At 40.7% G+C, this 19,228-nt stretch overlaps 1 protein-coding gene across 7 annotated transcripts in view; it reads left to right on the top strand.

Moving 5' to 3' along the window:
- The window catches only part of pacsin1b (protein kinase C and casein kinase substrate in neurons 1b), a 273,452-nt gene extending 256,514 nt beyond the window's left edge, over positions 1–16,938 (top strand). For 5 of the 7 annotated variants that reach the window (XM_078546744.1, XM_078546745.1, XM_078546747.1 and 2 more), the window contains 5 exons: positions 1,488–1,608; positions 5,117–5,238; positions 10,138–10,242; positions 14,252–14,445; positions 14,742–16,938. In XM_078546744.1, coding sequence (XP_078402870.1) covers positions 1,488–1,608; positions 5,117–5,238; positions 10,138–10,242; positions 14,252–14,445; positions 14,742–14,851 — 652 coding nt within the window. In that variant the 3' untranslated portion in view covers positions 14,852–16,938. The remainder of the gene's footprint in view (positions 1–1,487; positions 1,609–5,116; positions 5,239–10,137; positions 10,243–14,251; positions 14,446–14,741) is intronic. The other 2 variants (XM_078546750.1, XM_078546751.1) reach the window with 1 other exon arrangement.
- The last annotated feature ends 2,290 nt before the right edge of the window (positions 16,939–19,228 follow it).

The raw sequence follows: 19,228 nt of genomic DNA, 5'->3' as shown, positions 1-19,228 counted from the left end.
ATCTAAATAGTAAAATCTGAAATTGGCACACCAACGCCACTTCCATCAAAGATAAATCGGTGGGTTAGAAGTGGAGTATCTCTGCATCCATTTCTGTATAACAGCTGGAAACTGCTGGTTCCAGAAATGTGTCTATCATAAAATTATGTACATATGCATATTAAAACAATGCTATCTACAAGTGAGACCACAACATAATACCTACCCCCAAGGTCAGTAGACATGTGTCGGAAGGCTGACTGCCCTACGTGCAGCTGGGTGAAGGGACATGCTCAACCAGTCACTCTAAACACACACCAATGCCACATAAGCATATGTGCTGTATCATGTGGTAAACATACATGATGGCAAGTTTTGAAGAAAATCAGGGACTCGCTGACTGTGAGTAGTCTAAAGTGACCAGCCTTTAAATGAAACCAGAGGATCTGTGAGGTTTGTATAGAACTAGGGCAAATTCTTACATTACAGATTACAACAAATGACAGCCATTAGTGTACAAACAATAAGACTGTTCAATCACAATGTTCCTGGAATACTAACAAGGGAACATCGCTGTCTACAGAATACAGATGAGCCAGGTTGCACAGGAACATCCCTGGTAAACCAATTAACATTAAGGCAAATTCAGAAAAACACAACTTTTATTATTCATTAGCCATTAGCAAGTGGTGTTTTGAAAGAAGCATTTTGCCGAGTAGACAATCTTAATGATCCTGCATGGGCGCTATGTTGCTATGATGAGATGTCAAAAACAAGCTCATTCTGTCATAGGATCTTCTTAAGCCTTCCTTCCTTTATACAAACTACTGGCTTTTCGGAAATCAGTCCTGGATTTGAGTGTACCCTCCAATACCTGATTCTGGTCTCCTTGCATTGCCCTTCTTCTGGTCTGCCTTCAGTAATGGAGCCATCTTGGGCCGACATTCATTGACAGTCTCCTTAAGCTACCCCTTTTTTTGACCTCTTCCACCTTCAAAACCTACTCAAAACCTTCCTCTTTGACCTCTTCTAGTTTTTTTGAACTCTGTGAAATGCCTTGAGACATTTACAATTGGACTGCCCCCAACAATTACTTATTTACATCATCTCTCTTTCTCTTGGTGTTCTATGCCATAAGCCTTTTCCTACACCTAGATTTCTCAACTCAGTTAACCAGGATAGCCCAGTGGGATTGGAGTCCATGGGAAGTGCAAGGGTTTTCTTGAGTGACTGTTAAATCTTGCAAGCCCACTTTTAATATTTTAAGTAAAGGATGATGTCTCAACAGTGCCGTCTTACCATTTTCTCTACTTTTCTCCTCCCCACCTCCCCACAACATTCTGTTGTCAACCTTTTATCAGGCAGGGGAAATATTCATAATTAAGCTGAGTGAAAACAGTTATGAATATGGGGAGGAGTGTGAAACACTGCAACAGGGGCATGTGTTAACTCACTTTTGGTCATAAATGTGTGTGTTATTTACCATTTATCCATCTGTCCTCTTATAGTTACACCAACATTTACCGAGAGCTGGAGCAGGTAATCCGGATTGCAGACTCACAGGAGGATCTAAAATGGTTCAACAGCACACATGGACCTGGAATGCCAATGAACTGGCCTCAGTTTGAGGTAATGTTTTCTTTGTCCTCATAAAAGCACATATAATTTAATGTTTTAATTATATATAATTAAAACATTACTTTTTTGACTAAATATTGCAGTGAACTTGAAGAGCTGTTTTATGTGTACCTGGCCTAATTGCTAAACCCTGCTCTGAGGTACATCATGTGTGCTATTTTGTGGCTTAATAAAATGTGAACATAAACAAGAAAAAGATTTTTGATAAAGCACAAATAACCAAAATTATATAAAACTGTAGTCAGTAATGTGGATCAGAGACAGTATTTTCTATTGTGAAAACATTTGGTAGTGTTAGCTTGGCTCAGTGGTAGCATGCATTCCTAAGTCAGAAAATTGTGCAATCAAGCCCCCGTTCAAAGACTTCGGGTAGCCTCGGTCATGCACTCTTCAGGCCAGTACTGAAACACACTGCATTGTTGGAAGCTCCATCTTTGGGATGAAATGTTAAATCTGTCTGCTCAGATGAACAAAAAAATCCTATGGTGCTACTCAAATAAAGGCAGGGAACTTCTGCTCAACATCCACCCCATAACAAATGCCAGAAAAATAGATTAACTTGTCATTCATCTCATTGCTTTAAGTGAGACTTTGCTATGTGCAGAATGACAATGACCCTATTCAGAAATAATTAATTATCTGTAAAGTACTTTGGGATATCCTGAGCAGATGAAAGATGTTGAATAAATATTAGTATTTTCTTTGATTTCAGAAGGTTAATATACAGAGGCAATTTGGCATCCAAAAGGAACCCATTAGCACCCTTCAATAAAGTACCCCAATAGTTTGTTAAGTGATTCCAGGGTTTTTTGCCTCCATTGTGCTACCATTCCACATGCTGATCCATCTTTTGTGTGAAGAACATCATGGCATTTGTTCTATGCCTCTGTCTCCTATTCAGTTGTCCTACTGTCACATTTTAGTTTGAAATAGTGGTCTACTTTTCTCATGATATTTCAGGCCAGACAAGACCCTCTTCATTGCTTCCTTCCAAAACTGAAAAGCTAAGGTTTACCCCATCATAAGTTTGATATTGGGGATCAATCTTTCTAAACCATCTCCAGGACTTAAATGCTTTCCTTATCTTGGTGACCAGTTGATGTATGACCTGAGTACTGACTAGAGTGTAAGCATAACTTACATGGGCCTGCACTGTAGTTCCACATGACGTTTGTAGAGATTGTATATTCAGTGTGTCAATTTCAGTGAAACCTATGGATCTCTTTCAACGCATTTTTAGTTATTTCAACCATTTGGAGTGTGCTTATGTTGTCCATTTTTCTTCCATGGTAATACTTTGGATCCACCCAAGCCAAATTTAATCCACGATTAATCAATACACTTATATATTTTAATTTTTATTTTAAAGCTCTTAAGTTGTCTCTTCAGGAATAAATGTTTAAATTTATTACTATTTTGCCAGACCAGGAAAACTTGGTAACGTGCAAATATCTAACCAGATTTCTACCTGGAGGAGCAGTGTCTCCCAACTCTCAATGATGAACTAATTTTAAGTATCTGCTGCATACAGGCCCGGAAGATCGGTCTTAACGTATCTATATTCAAAATATTTAAACTTTGAAAATCAATTTTAAATGCATCATATTGTGATGAACAGTGACCTGACATGTATGTACTGCTGTAGCTTGCTGGTAATGAATTATTCATGATGCATGTATATCTCACATGTCACAACTCACTTCCAGTTATCTAAAAGATTTGTGCGTAGTGCATGTCACACTTTAGGCATCATACTCTGTCATAGATTCAAGATGGTCTTTTTTGTTTGTGAAAAGGAGAAAAGCAGGCATTTTATATTGGGTGCTTCTGTGGTGAAGCCAGCAATTTACTGACCGTATCAATTTACAAAAGGCTGCAAAATTAGCTGATTTCTCTACAGCTGTGGCTTTAACAAGGCAGTTTGACAACTAAACATTACAACAATGTTCTATACCCTAGACTGCCAGTGAGGTTTTTTAATTTTTATCATTCATGGGATGTGGGCATCACTGGCAAGTCCATCTCTTACTGCCCTTGAGAAGGTAGTGGTGAGCCACCTCCTTGAACCGCTGCAGTCCATGTGGTGTAGGTGCACCCACAGTGCTGTTAAGGAGGGAATTCCAGGATTTTGACACAGCGACAGTGAAGGAACAGCCACATAGTTGCAAGTCAGGATGGTGAGTGGCTTGGAGGAGAACTTGCAGGTGGTGGTGTCCCCATGCACCTGCTGTCCTTGTCCTTCTAGATGGTAGAGGTTGCAGGTTCAGATGGTGCTGCCGAAGAGTTACTGCAGTGCATCTCGTAGATGGTGCACATTGCTGTCACTGTTTAAAGGGGTGGATGAGGTGCCTATCAAGCAGGCTGCTTTATCCTGGTTGGTGTCAAGCTTTTTGAGTGTTGTTGGATCTTCTTTGATTTTGTTAAAGACAGATCAAGCAAAAACTTGACTCACTTTCATAGTGAGTGAACAGAGAAGAACAACTGTGATTATATTTATTTGGTTCAATCAGTGCAATGAGTCTTTATGTAATAATATGAAAATAAGCAATAAGCCATACTTCCTCAAATCAATGAGTCACCTTGTTTGATTTAAGCAAACTAACCTCTAGCTCCCCTGGTGTATGTTAATTGCAGTCTTTATCCTGGGTCTCACCGTTTTAGAGTATTATATGTCAAAGGTCTGCCTTGTTCCTGTCCCTGTCTCTGTTTTGTGGAGCTTTCTCTTCACAGCCATGAAGAGATTTAAAACTTTCTTAGTAAAGTCGGTGTGAAGTACATATTCACTACTGAAATAAGCTAACACATTCCTTGTTATATACAGTCTGAGGAAAAATCAATATTAGTTTGTTGAAATCTTAACCTATTGCCTCAGACCTAAAAATATATTAAGTAACTTTTTCCAGATCCTTTTCTATGGAAAAATGGTCCAAAGATCCTGAAACATGACCGACACCAAGGGTCCCTCATGAATTTTAAGTGAAATGGAAACTGTTGATCTGCTGTGCCTCAGTTGATAGCCTCTGAATCCAGGGCTTGAGCACAAAAATCAAGGCTGCCACTCCAGTGCAGTACTGAGAGAGCACTGTTGGAGCCAAGTGCTGTCTTTCAGATGAGACATTAAATGGAGGCCTCATCTGCCCACCAGGCGGATGTAAAAGATCCCATGGCACCGTCTCGCAGAAGAGCAGGGGAGTTATCCCCAGTGCCCTGGTCAATATTTATCCCTCAATCAATGTCACGAAAATCAGATTATCTAGTCATTATCACATTGCTGTTTGTGGGAGTTTGCTGATGCAAATTGGCTGCCGTGTTTCCTATATTACAACAGTGACTAATTTCAAAAAGCACGTCATTGGTCATAAAATGCTTTGAGATGTCTGGTCATGAAAAGCCCAATATAAATGGAAGTTTTTTTTTAACATAAGCGTGCATGCGTTTGCATGCAGTTAAATGATTTTGACTTGCTGTGCCTAAAAGGGGCAAAATTTATCTTTTACAGGAATATTCTCAAGACATGACTCATACAGTTGCTAAAAAAGAGAAAGTAAAAAAGGTTAATGACGGTGTTACTAACATCTCACCAGGAGGAGAGCAGGTGACACAGGCTGTGGACCGGGGCAGGTAGGTGCACTCAAAGGTGGGATTTCCTCTAAAATTAGTAATCGTGGTAGAAAACTAAGGATCTGGTTTTTTCTTTGTTTGATTCTTCCACCTCATGATCTGTACACTGGTTAGGTACAGTCCCCCAAGGGTCCACTCAAATGTATTTCAAGCCTGTAGTGCCACGTAGTAATAAATGTTACAAAATGGGTTGTCTGTACATTTACTGGTGTTTTTATCCTCATATCTGGTCAGATCTGGGCTGCGTGATTTGTGTCGAAGCAGCAATATCGTGAAATAGGTAGGAAAGTATACCTGAAGTGCCTGCTCCTAGTTGCTCTGACCAGTAGTTTGGAAACACAAAATGAGGAATTGACATGGCAGATCCATAAAACAATGACAGCAATTTTTGCCCAAGTGTGTGACCTTGAGGCAAATTTGTAAGTGTCAGTGTTCCCACAATATTGTTGTTCTTGTCCTACTTAATGGTAGAGTTCGCAGGAGAGGAAAATGCTGTTGAAATAACTTTGGTGAATTGGTACAGTTTATCCAATGGATTGTGTATATGACAGCCTCCTCATGATGGAGGGTCTGTCAAATAACCCTGAGGAGGAACTCCTGCAACAGTGTTCTGGGCTTCTCCTGACTAGGTTCCAACAACTACAACTACCTTTTTTATGTCGGGTATGCCTCAAACAATTGGAGGGTCGCTCTTCGGCAAAAATGTAAGTAAATGAGGATCAAAGCTCCCTGGTGCCATACTCTGTTGAATCCCACCTTGATGTTGAGGGAAGCTGCTCTTAGCTCTCCTCTGACACTCTCAGCTCGAGTGTTCATGTCTGGATCAACCCTATCATAAGGCCTTGTGCCAAGTGATTCTATCAGACGCCAAACTGAGCATTGTTGAGCTGGTTATTATTAAGTCGATGTTGCATGATGGTATTATTGGTAACTCTTATCATTTTACCAATGATATGGCTAGATCCAAGCACATGTATGACACCCAGTATTGGATGAGTAGAAATTTCTTCCAACAAAATATTGAGAAGACTACTGTTTTCGGTCCCCAGCATATACTCTTCCCTAGTCACCAACTCCATTGCTGTCCCTGCCAACCATTTGAAGCTGAACATGACTCTTTGCAACTTTGGAGCCATTTTTTTACCTCAAGATGAGCTTCCAACCACCTCTGTGTCACTCCTATCCTAGGACTCTACTTCTGACATAGGAACGTAAGAGTTAGGAGCAGAAGCGGGCCATTCGGACCTTCGAGCCTACCCAGTCATTCGGTTGCAGTCTTAAATCCACTTTCCTGTCTGCGCCACACCCCCTGCCACCCTCCACCTCCCCCACCACCTCTTAACCCTCGACTCTCCTGTCTGTCAGAAGTGTCTCAGCTTATCTTCTGCTGAAACCCTCATCCATGCCTTTGTTACCTGTAGATTTGACCATTCCAATGTATTCCTGGCTGACCTACCATATTCTACCTTCCATAGACTTGAGGTCATCCAAAACTCTACTTCCCATGTTCTAACATGCACTGAGTCCCATTCACCCGTCAACCCTGTGCTGCCTGACCTACATTGGATCCCTCTTGAAAATTTAAAATTCTCACCCTTGTTTTAGATTCTACTGTGACCTCGCCCCTTCACGTTTCTGTAATCTGATTCAGCCCTCTGAGGTATCTGTGCTCCTCCAGTTCTGGCCTCATAAGTATCCTGGATTTTACTTGCTTCATCATTGACAGCCATGCCGTCATTTGCCAAGGTCCCAAGCTCTGGAATGCCTCCTTAAACTTCTAACTCTCTATCTCTCTTCCCTCCTTTAAGACACCTCTTAAACCTACGTCTTCCATCCTAATATCTCTTTTTGTGGCTTGGCATCTGATTTTATTTGATAATACTCTTATGAAGTGTTCTGTGTTTTATGATGTTAAAAATGCTATATAAATACAAGTTGTTGTGTTACATATTTCCTGTTATTTTTTTGTGGATGTGACGCACATGGACATTTGCCTGCATTGTTGGCTAGAAGCCAGTGTGGCAGCTGTAGTGGAATAGCTTGGCTAGTGCAGTAGGTTGCTCTGGTGCACTGATTTTCAACACCACTGCCAGATGTTGTTATAGCACTAGGGCCCAAGTCTACAGTATCTAGTGCACTCGCCGCTTGTTAATATCATGTTGAGTAGACCTAATTGACTAGATATTCCCCTTTATGATGGTGGGGACCTTCAAAAGAGGGTGAGTAGGATCATCCACTTGCACTTTTGGCTGAAAACTCTTGCAAGCACTTCAACTTTGTCCCTTGCACTCACACATATTGGTTTCCACAATGAATCAAGATAAAGTTTTTCACAGATAATCCTCCTGTTAGTCTCATGGTTATCACCACTACTCTGTAATGAATGTGGGATTGCTACAGAGATTTGGTCTGATCTGTTGATTGTGGAACCACTTAGCTCTGTCCGTGCCTGCTGCTCTTGGTGCTGAGCATGGAGTTAGCTTCACTAGGTTTATACCTCACTGTAAAATATGCCCTCACAGTAGGGACAAGGCTTTGCCTTCACAAGGACTGGGCATTGGTAATTTCTGCCAATCCTAGATTATTCAATGAGGATGAGGTGAAGTGGGCTACCTTCTCATGTTGGTTTCCTCACCATCTAATGTAGATCTAGAATGACAGCTATAGCCTTCAGGATCTGGCCAGTGGTGGTACTACTAAACCACTCTTGCTGGTGCACATTGAAGTAACCTACCCAAAAAATGATTTCTGCCTGGTAGGTAGCAATTAGTTGGAGGTTTCCTTGACCTTTTTTGACCTGAAACTATGGTCAATGTTGAGGATACCCATGGCTACATGCGCCCAACTGAATGTTGGCATCAATGCAAGTGCAATTCCACCATGCTTGATTGTGCCAATAGGTGTATACTGTTCTCTTATAGAGCATTGTAGCGATTGCTTAAAACTAAATGACTTTCTAGGACCCTGCATTAACTGTCATGTACAGAGTTTGGGACGGAAATTACATGAAAGCTGGACTACGTACAGATGGCAGTTCTCTTCCCTGAAGGAAATTACTAACCCGGTTGGACTGTTTCAGCAGTCTAGAAGCTTTCGTGGTTATTTTTCTAGTATTACCAGATTTATTGAATTCGATTTGAGCTTTCCTTAATGAGATTTAAACTCATGATCTCTGGGTTTCCAGACTAGTACCACAGTCACAAGGACATCCTGCTTCAAATTACCTGTTGTTCTCCCCAGTCCCTGAGAATGATTGATTGTAATTTTTGGCTTTTTTTTTTAAGCATAAGCACACTAATATTAGATGGTTCATGCAATGGAAATGCATTCAAGAATTGACTATGTAACAATTACTGAGAGTTGAGACATTTAGATCCATTAGATTGAATTTAACTTGATCTGCCAAGCAGGACCAGGGTAGTAGAGAGCTTGAAATCACTTTGCATCTTTCTTGCTCTGGTTCCATCTGCCACTATTTTGCCTGGGACCTTCACAAGGAAGACCTAATTGCCCACCTGAAGTAGGCAGGAACTTCATTTACAGTATTCAGATTGGGACACTGTGAGGTCAATAGGACCTCAATGAAAGGTTGAAGTACAAATGGGCGGAGTATGCGGAGAGCACCCTAACCAATGGTGATTGAAGGGAGAACAGCTGTCGAACATATGAATTAGGAGCAGGAGAAGGCCATTTGGCTCCTTGAGCCTGCTCCATCATTTGATAAGATTATGGCTAATCTGATTGTAGCCTCAACTCCACTTTCCTGCCTACCCCCTACATCCTTTGACTCCCTTATTAGTCAAGGATCTACGTCTGCCTTAAAAATATTCAATGATTCTGACTCCACTGCTCTCTGGCGAAGAGAATTCCACTAACTCATAATTCTCTGAGAGAAATAATTCTTCTCAGCTCCGCCTAGTTCTAGTCTCTCTCAATATGGGGGAACATTTTTTCAGCATCTGCTCTGTCGAGTCCTTTCAGATCTTATGTTTCAGTAAGATCATCTCTCATTTTTTTAAACTCCAATGGATACAAGCCCAACCCTTCCTCAAAAGATAACCCCTTCATCCCAGGAACCCATTGAGTGAAGTTTCTCTGAACTGCAGTTATGTCCTTTCTTAAATAAGAAGAGCAAAACTGTGCACAGTACTCTAGATGAGGTCTCACCAACACCCTGCACAACTGTAGCAAAACTTCCCATTTTCATATTCCATTCCCCTGGCAATAAACAACAACATTCCACTTGCCTTCCCAATCACTTGCTATACCTGCATACTAATATACAAGCCTTTATAGTGGCGTCAAGTGGAGCAGGAATGCACAAAAGGATTTCTGGGACACAGGCAACCCCATCCTTATGAAATTGCCTTAACCCCCTCCTCTGCCAACGCCCCAGTCATACCACAAGGCTCCAACCGTCAACCCTCTCTTTGGAATCTGGTCACTTTCCTGCCTTCCCAGATTGGAGAGCCCATTTGCCACCCATAGCTCACCAGCAGAATGTGATTGAGGCCTAGGCCTCTGGTTAGTTTGAGCCTATTTCAGAGATTGGGCATGCCCACTCTGCCTGCCTATTCTTCACCAGTATTTAAAATCAGGCCTCTGTACTGCACATGTTGAGACTAAAATTCATTGCAGGCAGGATCAAAGAACGATGCAATAATTGGGATTTATTCATCAAAATTGACTCCTCCATAATTGAAAAAAAGAAAGAACTTGCGTTTATAAGGCCTTGTGTTCTTAAGTCTTTTGCAGGTAATGATGCGCAGTGATTGTAGGGAAAAAGATCAGTTCTGTGACTCGTTAAAGATGCGTAGTTTTCTGAGACCTCAGTGAACAGCTAATTGTTTCTAGGGATTCTTTACAAATGCAGGTGTCCTTTTCTCACTCTCTGAACAGAGGTAGTATCTGCCAGAATAATGAGAGAAGTTACAGTAATAACCCTTTTGCTGAGGATGAAGTCAACCACAAGGTGAAGGAGATCCGGAAAGAGGAAAAGAAAAAGTTGGTGAAAACCGTCTGTCTTTGCTTGGGGAGTTTTTCACTAACATTCACTAACATTCACTAAGTTTAGCTACTCAGTGGGGCAAATCTATTAATAGGACTGTTGCCCTAGCTTGTGTTCCCCTCTCTGTTGCTGTAATAACTTAATTTGCCTTAATCTTTGTGTCACAATGGTTCTGTGTATCTGGGTGAATTTCTCACCATCTTTCTAGGTTCCTTTTATATATAAAAATCTGCATAATGAGCTCATATTCTGGAATAAAATTAAAAATACCTGGAAAAACTCAGTAGGTCTGGCAGCATCTGCGGAGAGGAACACAGTTAATGTTTCGAGTCCGTATGACTCTTCAACAGAACTAAGTAAAAATAGAAGAGAGGTGAAATATAAGCTGGTTTGGGGGGGCGGACAGGTAGAGCTGGATAGAGGGCCAGTGATAGGTGGAGATAACCAAAAGATGTCTCAGACAAAAGGACAGAGAGGTATTGAAGGTGATGATATTATCTAAGGAATGTGCTAATTAAGGGTGGAAAGCAGGACAAGCAAGGTACAGATAGCCCTAGTGGGGGTGGGGTGGGGTGAAGGAATCGAAATAGGCTAAAAGGCAGAGATAAAACAATGGATGGAAATACATTTAAAAATAATGGAAATAGGTGGGAAAAGAAAAATCTATATAAATTATTGGGGGAAAAAAAGGGGGGGATTGGAAAGGGGGTGGGGATGGAGGAGAGAGTTCATGATCTAAAATTATTGAACTCAATATTCAGTCCGGAAGGCTGTAAAGTGCCTAGTCGGAAGATGAGGTGCTGTTCCTCCAGTTTGCGTTGAGTTTCACTGAAACAATGCAGCAGGCCAAGGATGGACATGTGGGCATGAGAGCAGGGTGAAGTGTTGAAATGGCAAGCGACAGGGAGGTCTGGGTTATGCTTGTGGACAGACCGAAGGTGTTCCACAAAGCGGTCACCCAGTCTGCGTTTGGTGTCTCCAATGTAGAGGAAACCGCATTGGGAGCAACGAATGCAGTAGACTAAATTGAGGGAAGTGCAAGTGAAATGCTGCTTCACTTGAAAGGAGTGTTTGGGCCCTTGGATGGTGAGGAGTGGGTAAGTAAAGGGGCAGGTGTTGCGCCTTCTGCGGTTGCATGGGAAGGTGCCATGGGAGGGGGTTGAGGTGTAGGGGGTGATGGAGGAGTGGACCAAGGTGTCCCAGAGGGAATGATCCCTGCGGAATGCCGCCGGGGTGATTGCTTTTATCATATTCTGGAATGTTGTCTGCATTATGTAGCCTCATAAATAAAGGTAGTGCTTCTCTAGTATTCTAATATCAAGTGCAGCTTAAAGGGGAAGAAGTTGCGTGTTTAAACTCCTCTTTGTTTAAACTTTGTGTTTAAACTCCTCTCCCGTTTTACACCTAAACACAAAAAAGGGAGTGTTTGTTTTTTTTCTGACCATGTAGACATCCTTCCTGCAAGGCTGATCAATGATGCCATCATGCATTCTGGAATGACTCCATTGGAAACCTGTTTATGGACATGAGTTGAACCAACTCAAAAACTGATTCATAGCTACAGAACCTTAGAAAACACAAGCTGCTCTCTGTTTCAGATGTTGAGAGTTTTCAGCCAATAGTCTGGTTTTCCAGGATGCAGCACTACCAGTTTAGCACTTTGGCTGGTCCAAAGTGTGGCTCCACATTTACTAATGGAGTGGCTCTACAGTCCTTACCAAGGATGTCGAGGAGCAGCCTTGGAGGACCGAAGTCGAGGTTTTTCATACAGCTCCAAAATGGATGTTATTATTTTCTTTTGTACTGAATATTCTTTACAACAAAAGAGAGTACTTACAAAAGGAATCTTCTGTACCTTCCTTCTCCTTTAATGAAAAATCAACCAGTTGAACTTCATTTATTTTAGGTCTGTAGGCTGTTCAGATCAAACAATGGTGTTTCACTCACATCTTTAACCTCAACTCTATTGGATGCACCTAATAATGCTAATTGAACCAAACTTGTCATAAATTTCTTTGTGTTACTTTCATTAGACTGATGTGAAATATTTGAAGATGGGATTAGAAAGCAAAAAACTGCAGATGCTGGAAATCTGGCATCGAAACAAAGTGCTTAAATACACACCCAGTTTATTCAGCACCTTTCAATGAGAAAGGGCATGCATGGTTACACCTCAAATGTTAACTTTTCTCTCTACAGATGTTGACTGGTTTGCTGTGTATTTTGAAGTGTTTTCGGTTCTTACGTGTTAGCACTGTAACTCTTCCCCCAGTTAAGGTAATTTTAATAACCCTTAACTGATGGTGGGAGAAGTAAATTGTCCCAGAATAAATTTGAGGACATGGCAAGGCCCACACACCCATCAAATTAAACACTGGCTCACCAGTAATGGTAAAATTTTTTAGAAGTGTCAGAATTGAACATGCAGGTCAACTAATAACAGAGAGAGATTAGTATTAGTGTTCTTTCAGAAATTGAATGATCTGTGCATTTTCCTTATTTTCTGTTTGTTTCTGATTTCTGCTTTCTACTTTTCTTCTTTACCATGGGGAGTTCTGATATTTTCTCTTTGGACCAACCTTTACAAATCAAATGAGTTTATGGCCTCTAGTCATACTGTGAAAGGGCAGTTAAAGCTCATTTATGACCCAATGTCCATATGAAGGAAGCTGTTTTCTGTATGTTACTTGGCGCATTCCACTTACATTTGGCATCACTGCAGTTATAATACCATATCCCTTATTTATTTACGGGATGTGGACATCACTGGCAAAGCCTACATTTACTGTCCATCCCTAATTCCTTTGAGAAGGTGGTGGTGAGGCACCTTTTTGAAACGCTGCAGTCCGTGTGGTATTCCCATAGTGCTGTTAGGTAGGGAATTCCAGCATTTTCATCCAGCAGCCATGAAGGGATGGTGATATATTTCCAAGTCAGGACGGTGTGTGACTTGCAGAGGAGCTTGGAGGTAGTGGTCTTCCTATGTGCCTGCTGCCCTTGTCCGTCTAAGTCATGGAGGCTCTGGTTTTGTCAAAAAAGCTTTGGCAACACTTGTCCACAGACCAGAATCAAAAATCACCATGGAAATGAAAATAGTCCTTCCATTACAGTTTTAGTACTGGACACAACCTGTTTGAGGTGCCCTGCTTTCATGGTCAAGCTTTACCTGTGCCACACCTTCTAAATCTTGGAACAATGCCGCCTCAGGACATGTAGATGCATAACTCAGTGTTCTTTCTTGAGTATCCAAGTCAGAGTGGAGGTAGAGGAAGCCAAAGTTTCTGGACTCTGCCAGTGGCTCAAGGCCATTGATACATATTTTGCTGTCTCTGCTGGGAAACAATGTGTAGTATGAGATGAGCTGTTTTTGAGAGAACATTACACTTCGTTCTGCTTTATAAAGAATCCACTTCAAGGTGGATGTTGAACAAGACTGTTCAATGGCTTTTGGAGGTGTGGAGGAAAACCATTTTCAGCTGAATTTTTTTCCTCCACCTGTTCTCTACACTTTTTTCTGATGGTGTTTGTCATTGCGTAACCCTATTCAAGTAGGATTGACTTCTAATTGTAAAACTGGCATCACCTGGCACTCACTTTTCTGCAGTTTGGGCTGGCTTTGTTTTACTGCCCATCAAATTCTATTTGGATGACCTTGTGTTAGAAAGAAGTAAAAACAAAAAATGCCAGAAACACACAGCATACCAGTCAACTCTTGGGGGGGGGAAGGGGTGGTGGGGTCGGGGAAGGAGAGAGAGATTTAATGTTGTTAATGGACCCTTCAGTAGAATATCAATTATGATAGGTTCAAGTCCTGGGGTTAAACCTCTATTTTGCCAATGCTGGCTGTCTGTACATTTCCCCTCTTTGTTTTTTATTTCAAGTTTCCAGCATTCAGTCTCTCTCCATCTTTTTCCTAAATTTCCATAGGCAGAGAGAAGAAGGCTGATCTGGTAACATTGTACAGGTTGTATTTTGCACAGTACTGCCCACCCCTTTCTGTTGCAGTGTGAGTAGCTACGAGAAGAACCAGGCGTACTCTGCCGAATGGTCCGATGATGAAACAAATAACCCTAGCACAAATGATGCTAATGGAGGAGCAAATCCATTTGATGAGGAAGTATCTCCCGCCCCTGGTGTGCGAGTGCGCGCGCTGTATGATTACGAGGGGCAAGAGCAGGATGAACTGAGCTTCAAAGCAGGTGAGACTATGTAGAAAAGATCATTTTCGCTGTATGTGTCACATGACCGGAAAGTCACCATTTGGATATTTGCCAGTGTTCCACATATGAGATAAAAGGCTTCTCAGATTTCTGGACTTCTTATCCACTTACATAATGGGCCAGAATTTGTTGTAACAGGCCATCTAACTGTGTCTGCCATTAGGTTTTTAAAGTCTTCTGTGTGACAAGTTGCTGAAAGCATGAGCTGATAATGATGCAGTGAGGGGAGAGGGAGTGAAAGGACTAACTGCTTGTTTTATCCCTTTCAAATGCAGGTGATTTATTAACAAAGATCGAAGATGAGGATGAGCAGGGTTGGTGCAAAGGACGTCTGGAGAATGGACAGCTTGGCTTGTATCCAGCTAATTATGTAGAGGTTATCTGATTGCACGTTGTACTTGCTGAGCTAGTTGCTGCTGCTGTATATATGTGTTCTAGATACTGCTGTTCTTGTTCTGAGGTGATTTGACAAATCATTTCATTTTGTACTTTTTGTTAGTAGAATAGTGCCCTGTTATCATTTGTGCAAATCATGCTTTCATCTGTGGGCTCAAAAGACTATATCCTTTAATGGTCAATGTAAAACATCTATTTAAAAAGAAACCTACTTAACTTCTATAGTGAGTCCTCTTCCATTCTTGAAGTGGCACCGCATTTGTTCTTCCCGTTGTTTTACCAGGAAGCCTCATTCTGAGCTCAGTTTCCATCTCTCCTTTATCCATCTTACAGGTAGTCTGTTTCTGTCACTTGGATTCCAGTTATTGATTTTCTTTCCCAAGCTCCCTTAACTGACTGTGCATGGTCACTAAATCGTAGCCACGGCCAAGGTACACAGGCATAGGTGCAGATGCACGCGCACACACTAGCACTTTGAAGCATCAACTTGTTGCTCATTGTGTGTTTCTTTTTGACCAAATCCATTGTCCATTGCGATTCCAATTGGAGGCCATTCATGGGAATGCCTATTCTATGAGCCATGTGTTCCCTGTGCCCAGTAATTCTCATTGATCCATTTAAAGGTGAATGTGGTTACCCCATTGGGCAGTGATGTGTCCGCTAGGTTCCCAAAAATTTCTGCAGCTTTTCATTGATTTATCAGAAAATGTAAAATTGATTGAGATATTTGGTACTGAACCCATTGGTAGGCATTAAAGGGCCCAATCTCTTGTTTATTGCAGCACTTGGATAGTTAAGGCAAATGAAATTCTAATTATTAAATTAATTTAAACATTAATGATTCAGCTGTGAGACTGGCCATCTTTGTGTTTAAAAGAAGATTTTCAGTGTAAAGTTCATAGAGACACTGCCCCATTTATGACTGTTGTACAAGTGATTGATTTAATACAATGTGTTGTCTACCATCAGCCACTAATTTAATTGTCAATGCATTTAAGTCTGCTGCAATGGATCAAATAATCTAAATATTTCCTATTGAAATAATCATGTCTCCTTTAAAAGGTAGCCAATGTCTTGTTAGAAAGTGTGGAGAATGAATTATGTGTTGCCAGTAACCATATTTCCTTTTGCTGCTGTGCATTGCAATGTTGGGAATATTTTCTTAAAGATATTTAGCTTATTCAACCTAACTAGTGCAGGGGAGTGTAGAGTATCACAGTTCATGCAACTGTCATGCACACTGAGGCCAGAGTATCCAGTTTAATTAAAGTCAGAAGCTGAAAGGTAAATGCCACTGAAAGGTAAAGGCTGTGTGATCCCTAGACCTTTGCAGTTAAAATATCCAAGTCCTGAAGTAAAATAGAAAGGTCTGTACAGTTTTTATACTGCTGCCCTTACTGGTTTTTGTCACCAGAAGGCTCAAATGTCTAAGTAAATATAAGCATGAATACAAAAGCAAAACACAGTAGATGCTGGAAATCTGAGGTTCAAGCAGAAAATTCTGGAAATACGCAGCTGTTCTGGCAGCATCTATGGAGGGTGAAACAGAGTTAACATTTCAGCTCTGTGACAGAACTGATGAAAGGTCACGGAGCCTGCTAGACCTGCTATGTATTTCCAGCATTTGCTGTTTTTATTTAAGTAAACATTACCACAATACTAGAAGGGCCATCATTTTCAACATATCCAATGACTTTTACACAAGTTTTCTGAAAATTAATATATTTTTTCTTTACCGCGTCCTAAAATAAAAACCGTGTGACCTAAAGAACTAATGGAATCCTAACCTAGAGTAGCAAAGTCATATTTAATGCAAGGTAAATTAAGCAATGACGCTTGAGAATAATTTCTACATCTAAAGTCCCCTCTCCTTTTTGTCACCTCTCCCTATGTGCAAAGTCTGTTCGTTTAGTTTCTCTGCAACATTTTTCTTAAATTATTGAACCCAAGTCTTCTAATGAGCAGGTTCTCTGCTCCATGCCTTCCCCCGCACTTTGTAGGGATTGCAAGACGTTGTGTGCATCTTTGTGGTTCAGTTATCTATCTGCTTCTTGGGCCAGTAATGTCAAAATAGTCAAAATGGAGGAGGAAAAAAAACTATCATCAAGAACCAGCAGATTTTACTAGACTCTCATGAGATGACAGGAATAGGTGCAGACGTTTCTCTCTTTGCATCTGGGTATCTTGTATAGATAAAATTTAAGGGTGGGAAGGTCATATGGATTTGTGGCATCTCATTTGGAGCAAACCTCCTCAAGCATACTGCACTTCCCTCAGCTGCTGTAGTTACAAAGTTTGCCAGCGCCCAGCAGTTTCTTGTAAGGCCGAGGTGAAGCCTTGCAGTTCTGAATGTTAGCTGCTATATAATGAAGCTAAGTTCAGTGGGAGTTGTAGCTTGAATGTTCTGTGGAAGATGGATAAAAAGAAAGGGGTGTTGTCATTTAATCTATGACTTAACTTGCATGTTTAGGTTTTAAAAACATTTTCTTGACACTTGATTCAAATTATAAGGGGGAAATGCTTGAGCTCCAGGTCTTTATGTAATACTCACTAAGACAGAAACCCAGATGTCAGTGGCCATGCCCAGCAATCGTCACCAGTCTCAAGAGCAGCATATTTTGATGTAAGATTTGAACTTTAGTGGAGTCCAACATTTGTATCCTTAATGTAAGCTGGATACAGCAATGATGGCATTCTTACCCTGTTTAATGTTGGCTTTCACTGGTGCACATTAGGTAGGAAAAGAAAGGAAGGGAAATTTGAGAGACTTAAGTCGATATGTGAGGTTATCCATTTTTACTTAACTCTCAAAGCAATTCCACTAATCATCAGTGCTTAGCCTTTATTGTAAAGTTTGTACTCATTCTTCCTCTGTTTTTAATTTCATTTTGGCCCTGGAATGGTCACTTTGCTCCCATCTTTTTCAGCCAAAGTGCACATTAGTGCCAAAATGCTTTGTGGTTTGTGTGTGTTTTTTTAAAAATGCTTTCTTACTCCTGTATTTACCCACTCATTCTCCAACTCATTCATTCACTAACTTGACACAAATCTTCAAATTTAAATATGCTTCCATATTAAATCCATTAGTGCTTTTCATAGGAGTCATGCAGCAAGCCCTATTGTCCAGCACTTAATTTGGGCAATCAGGGAAATGGGTGGAAAATCTCCAGATACACGACATGACAATGTTGACAAACTTAGATTTTTATCATTCACACACCTTGATACATGAGTTGTGAAATTCCTGCATGTAAACAAGCAAGTAGTTGGTTCGCCAGCATTCATAGCTATTTGTTCTGTGTCACGTATGTACTACCTGTATGTTTGGCCTGGGATGCTATGCATGTCTAACTTTATCCATCCAATGCTCTTGTGATTAAATTATGAGGGGTTTAACTAACAGTTAAATAATTATTTTGTTACCTGTCTGAATGTGCCATGAGCACTACTGTGTATTAAGCTTTGAAATACCATGCTTACTGGAGTGGGTTATAAAATCAGCAGCTGTTGGTGGTAGAGGAGGGAAATTGGATTCCAAAACAAAGAATTGGATTGTACAAACTGTGTGCCACTAGATCATCATGGTATAGTAAATATCTGCTTGCATTATACTTCTGACTGTTCAGTCATTTAATGTGCTAAAAAAAAATTGAATTATCCAACATTGCTACATTATCTATGTTGCTTAATTGACAACGTGGAAATATATTGCTTTAACAATTGAATGATAATTCAAGTTAAGCGACTTTGAATTGAGAACTAAGTAGACTGTATTGGCAGTCAGTACTTTACAAGAGGGGTCTATTTGGTAACCTAAAACCTTCCTTACTTCTAAACCTTTTAACTTTTCTCAGATGTTTTAAAACACAAAAGCAGGACAATGAAATGTGCTGCGTATATTTTTGTCTCCATTCCACAGCAGCAATTTTAGGCTTTCCTTTAAAAAATTCATTCTAGAAGTCGGCCAGGGCAGCATAATTCCTGTTTCTGGCACTTGGACCTGCCAGGCTTGTGATATATATATATATATATATATATATATATATATATATATTGCCAGCTCCCCATTGCTTTTTGACCCAGGAAAGCTAACTCCTACACAGCTGTGCCTGAAAGCCAATTCTAAATGATGAATGTCAAGGTTGCTGATTGGACAGTCAGCTCTGTCTTCATTAAGAAGGGGGCAAATATCATTTGAACCATCTGGAAACTTCTCTAAAATTGTTTCTGGCTGCACTTGTGCCCAGCAAGTATGAAGCTAAAATGGTATGAGACCGCCTCCAGGAGGTGATCTCAAACATCTTGCGTTAATTCACTCTGAGCAACTTGACACCAAATTCACACTACATGGTGTAACTGGCCTAAG

The sequence above is a fragment of the Cetorhinus maximus genome, chromosome 8, assembly GCF_964194155.1.
Source record: "Cetorhinus maximus chromosome 8, sCetMax3.hap1.1, whole genome shotgun sequence".
In the NCBI taxonomy this organism is placed as follows: Eukaryota; Metazoa; Chordata; class Chondrichthyes; order Lamniformes; family Cetorhinidae; genus Cetorhinus; species Cetorhinus maximus.
The sequence above is the reverse complement of the archived record's forward strand: the minus strand, read 5'-3'. Positions and strand labels throughout refer to the sequence as shown.